We start from the raw sequence: 4201 nt of genomic DNA on the forward strand, positions 1-4201 counted from the left end.
GAATATTTTAGTTTTTTGAAAGGTGGAAGTGGACGCCATTGCAGTCACAGAAGGAAAGATATGAGAATCGTAAGCAGCTTAGAATCGCAGAGTCCAAAAAATCGTAACCAGAATCGTAATCGTAATCATAATCACAATCATAATCATATTCCTAATCATTGAGGAAGGGAGCTTCCAAATCCGAATTCGAATGGCGAACCAATCATCTTCATCTTCGTGCCCTATCCTTTGCGCTTCTTTCAACCAGGATCACACGTACCTACTCTTTCTTTCTTCCAATTCAATCCCTTTCGTTCTCAACTCAACTCTCCCTCTCGCTAATTTCAACATTCTTTGCTGCAGTTGCTTCGCTATTGGCACCAGAGATGGATTCAGAATATTTGATACCAATTCAGGAAGGCTCTGCTACCAAAGATGTATAGCTCCAAACTCCATGAATATTTCAATTTTTACATGCCCTGCTATCTTCTTAAATATTTATGAATATTTTTCGATCTCGTAGTTGTTGGAGGTTTTGTTATTGTTGAGATGTTGTTCAGCTCAAGTCTTCTTGCTATTGTTGGAGCTGGTGATAAGGTAGTTGCTTTTCTTCGTTGTTTTGTGTGAGGGTTTTAATTTAGCTTTCTCTGTGATCTGATTGTCTTCGTTGGTCTGAGTGATGCAGCCATCTCTGTCCCCACGACGTCTCTGTTTATTTAATACAACCACTTCTGCTGCTCTTAGGGAATTGAACTTTCTAACTTCAATACTTGCTGTTCGCATGAATAGACAAAGGTAAAAGTCTCTACTTTCCTACCTTTTTCCTATTTTATTCTGTATTGTTTTGTTTTGCTTTATTTTGTTTTGTTTTGTGTATGCATTCATGATTTACTCTTGCTAAAATGTTATGGGAGAATTCTTGGGCATCAAGTGCTTATCAAAGATCGTTGCGATGGTTTTCAATGAAGTTGAGTACTACTGAAGTTGTTGCTTGAACTCTGATCTCTTTTTATGAATATTTGATTACAGCATCGTGTCGTTTTCTCGATATTCACCATCACACTGCTTTTGTTTCTTGTGTATACTTAATAGTTGCACTCCTACTCTTTGGGTTGTGTATATGTATGAACTACAAATCCGATAATCAATAAAATGATTCCACTTTTTTCAATTATTTTAATTTACTATACTAGATAATTGGAATGGTAAGAGTACTATTCATTCTAGCCCACAATTATTTCCTGATTGATTATACTTTTCAGACTGGAATCTAGATAACCAATGACCCAATCAGCATAATTCATTCGTCGCTAAGAATAATCCCATCTCTCTGTTTCTTTCCAACGCAGACTCGTTGTCATTTTACAAGACAAAGCTTATATATATGAATTAAATAGCCTCACAATCTTGGAGACTATTGACACAGTGCCAAACATTAAAGGTGAGGCTGGAATTAATACGTGATGAGATTCCATTCAATCAGGAGAGTTGGTGATAAGCACTACTTTTGCAGTGGTTGCATGTATGATTTTCATAAATTGTGTTCTTGCATATATATCATTGTCAGCACTGAAAATGACAACATAGGACCTGCGCATTTTAATATCCTGTATTATCCATAAACTTTTCTGGAAAAACTTCCTTCACAGGGATCTGCGCATTTTCCACTTCTTTGGATGCTTGCTATTTGGCTCTTCCTGCTAGCACCACCAAAGGATCTGCATTGTTGTATAATGTCATGGATCGTCACTTACACTGTGAGGTTATGGCATAAACTTGGCTTTCTTAATTGTGCTGTATAATAATAAAACAAAATGGCTTTATTACTATAATATTTGTCAGTGGGTTTGATTTTTAAGTTCATCCCAGTAAATGATCTTCATTTTCTTAACACATGGCCATCCTGTTTTCCTTTCAAGGGCATAACTGCCTCTTTTTTTTTTGTATTTTTTTCATGGTAGTTAGTACTAGATATAAATTGGTATGCATGTTTATATATTTTACTTATTGTTATGTGCATTATTGTTGAACCTAAAATACAGATTGAGGCTCATCGTTCACCACTGGTTGCAATGGTTCTTTCGTCAAATGGAATGTATATAGCCACAGCTTCCGAGCAAGGAACCATAATCAGAGTTCATTTGGTTTCAGATGCAACAAAGGTGAACAATAAAATTTTGTGCTATTTGAAACCACTTCCAATATGAATTTGGTTACTTAATGTGTAGAATCTAATATCTCTTAGCAGTCATATAGCTTTCGAAGGGGGTCTTATCCATCGACTATTTATTCTTTGTCATTTGGGCCGTCAAAGCAGCTTCCGGATATTCTTGCAGCCTCGAGTTCTTCTGGTTCTGTTCATGTTTTTACTCTTGCACATGCTTCACAACCAAGGTGAGAATTATAGTTTAAAATATACAATTATTCTTCACTTGTTGTTAGTTGTTACTTTCTATTGTAATACATATTATTAATGTTAACAAGCCAACATATCACCAAGGCTTGGGTTGCTTCAAAACATTAAAGATTAGGCTAAGCCTTTTTTAAATTGAATGCTTGGTCATACTAATGTGGACATGCCAAAAGAATAAGAGAAGCCAAACACTGAAAGCTTCAGCATAATGTCTTTGAACTCTTGATATTCCCAAACAATTAGCTGAGATTATCTTGGCGATGATCAGATGTGTGCAACCTTCTCTGTATTACATTTAAGTTTCCATATATTTTTGCAGACTCAAGAGATCGAGTAGTATTCTTGGATCAATTATTCCTGATGCTGTAAGCGATGTGCTCGATCCTGCTTTTCATCATGTACTTCATAATGTTGTTCCTGCAGGGATCAAAAGGTGAAGTATTTTGAGGCTAAGCAACTAGGTTCATTACTCAATAAAACTTTAAATTGGCCTATATTAACATTGGCAATATTTCATATTATCCTTAATTTCCTGAAGAGCTTCAAATTTTCAAACATTCTAACATTTCAGCTCTGTGAAATCTGCTGTTTCTCATACAGCTATGCGGTAATTCGCAAGGTTGATAATGTCACTGACTCCTCAACATCTGAATTTTTAGCTTGTAGGTGAGTGCCTTGTTAGTTGTTCAGGTCGACCTGGCAATATCTTTTTTATTTGATGTCCCTGTCTCCCCTGGTATTTATTGTTTGCTTTTGACATGTGCTCTAAGACTGAGTTTTGACCATCTTAAACAGAGATCCTGCAAATGTCTTGTAGTTTTTAACCTGATTGCTTATAATTCTTAGCTTGATAAACCTCTCAAATCTATAAGCTGCTGTTCCGTTGCACAAGGTTTAAATACTTTTCGTACAACTTTTGGTAGGACTTAATAGTCTTTTCTTGGTCATGTAGGACTAATACTATAATGGTCTGAGGATAAGACAAACTATGGTCAGTTAGATGAAAATCAAGGCTTAGAACTATTTAAGTAGCTATATAGTATAGTCACTTCAAACTAATTGTTCATTGAACTGAATTATCGACATCTCCAATTTTCCAGGGCCATTATGTCTGTAATAACTTATAACGGTCAGTTCAAGGAATACAACTTAAGCGTTGATGCCCACAATGATCTAACTTGGTCTCTGGGACGTGAATTCAATCTTTTGACAGTGACTCCGGACAAGGCTGTCATTTCATGAGTGGCAAATAGTGGATGCATGTTAGCATCATACAGTTAGAAAAACAACTTGAACTACCCTTGCCGCTCTTTTTCTATCCAAGGAAACAGTCTACATTTGCTGACATGACTGTGTTATAACATATATGGAGGAATTAACGTTGTAAATTTGTTCTATTTTTCCTCCCCCAAAATGTATATTCTCATTTTTCTGAGATACAACTCGGTCGCAGCTGATGATATGTTGTATTTATGCAGTATAGAATTATTTACGATAAAGAATTACTGGCCTAGCCGACCCCACTTAGTGGGACAAGACTTTGTTGTTGTTTTTTGTAAAGAATTACTGGCCTCAATTAGCGAAATATGGCGTAGGTGCCTCCATTCAATCTAAGTATAGTTATTTGGTTACATCTCGTGATTAATGTTGTTAACCTTTGGTCTAAAGCTCTAATGTAAAGATTTGAATCTTTTTTGTTAAATCATGTGAAAGGAATTGGAATTCAATTCAGTCAGTCATAAGATTTCAAGTGATGATTAAACAAAAAGGTGTACGGTGTATTGATGTTTACCCAACAATCGTGTTTAG

General features: G+C 35.8%; 1 protein-coding gene across 3 annotated transcripts; it reads left to right on the forward strand.

The window, feature by feature from the left end:
• Positions 1–4006, forward strand: LOC107641566 (autophagy-related protein 18b). Of its 3 annotated transcripts, none has more exons than XR_002350580.1 (11): positions 1–255; positions 343–416; positions 503–576; positions 665–774; positions 1329–1420; positions 1629–1741; positions 2022–2141; positions 2228–2373; positions 2712–2825; positions 2964–3058; positions 3493–4006. XR_002350580.1 is itself a non-coding variant. In XM_021106506.1 (11 exons), the coding sequence occupies exons 1-11, from the start codon at positions 191–193 to the stop codon at positions 3632–3634; spliced, it is 1047 nt and encodes a 348-aa protein (XP_020962165.1). In that variant the 5' UTR covers positions 1–190; the 3' UTR covers positions 3635–4006. The 3 variants fall into 3 exon arrangements, 2 of the variants coding, with proteins under 2 accessions (XP_020962165.1, XP_016200540.1); XM_021106506.1 differs by having other exon boundaries at positions 2297–2373; positions 2993–3058; XM_016345054.2 differs by having other exon boundaries at positions 3–255; positions 2993–3058.

This window comes from Arachis ipaensis, chromosome B01, assembly GCF_000816755.2.
Source record: "Arachis ipaensis cultivar K30076 chromosome B01, Araip1.1, whole genome shotgun sequence".
Taxonomy (NCBI): Eukaryota; Viridiplantae; Streptophyta; class Magnoliopsida; order Fabales; family Fabaceae; genus Arachis; species Arachis ipaensis.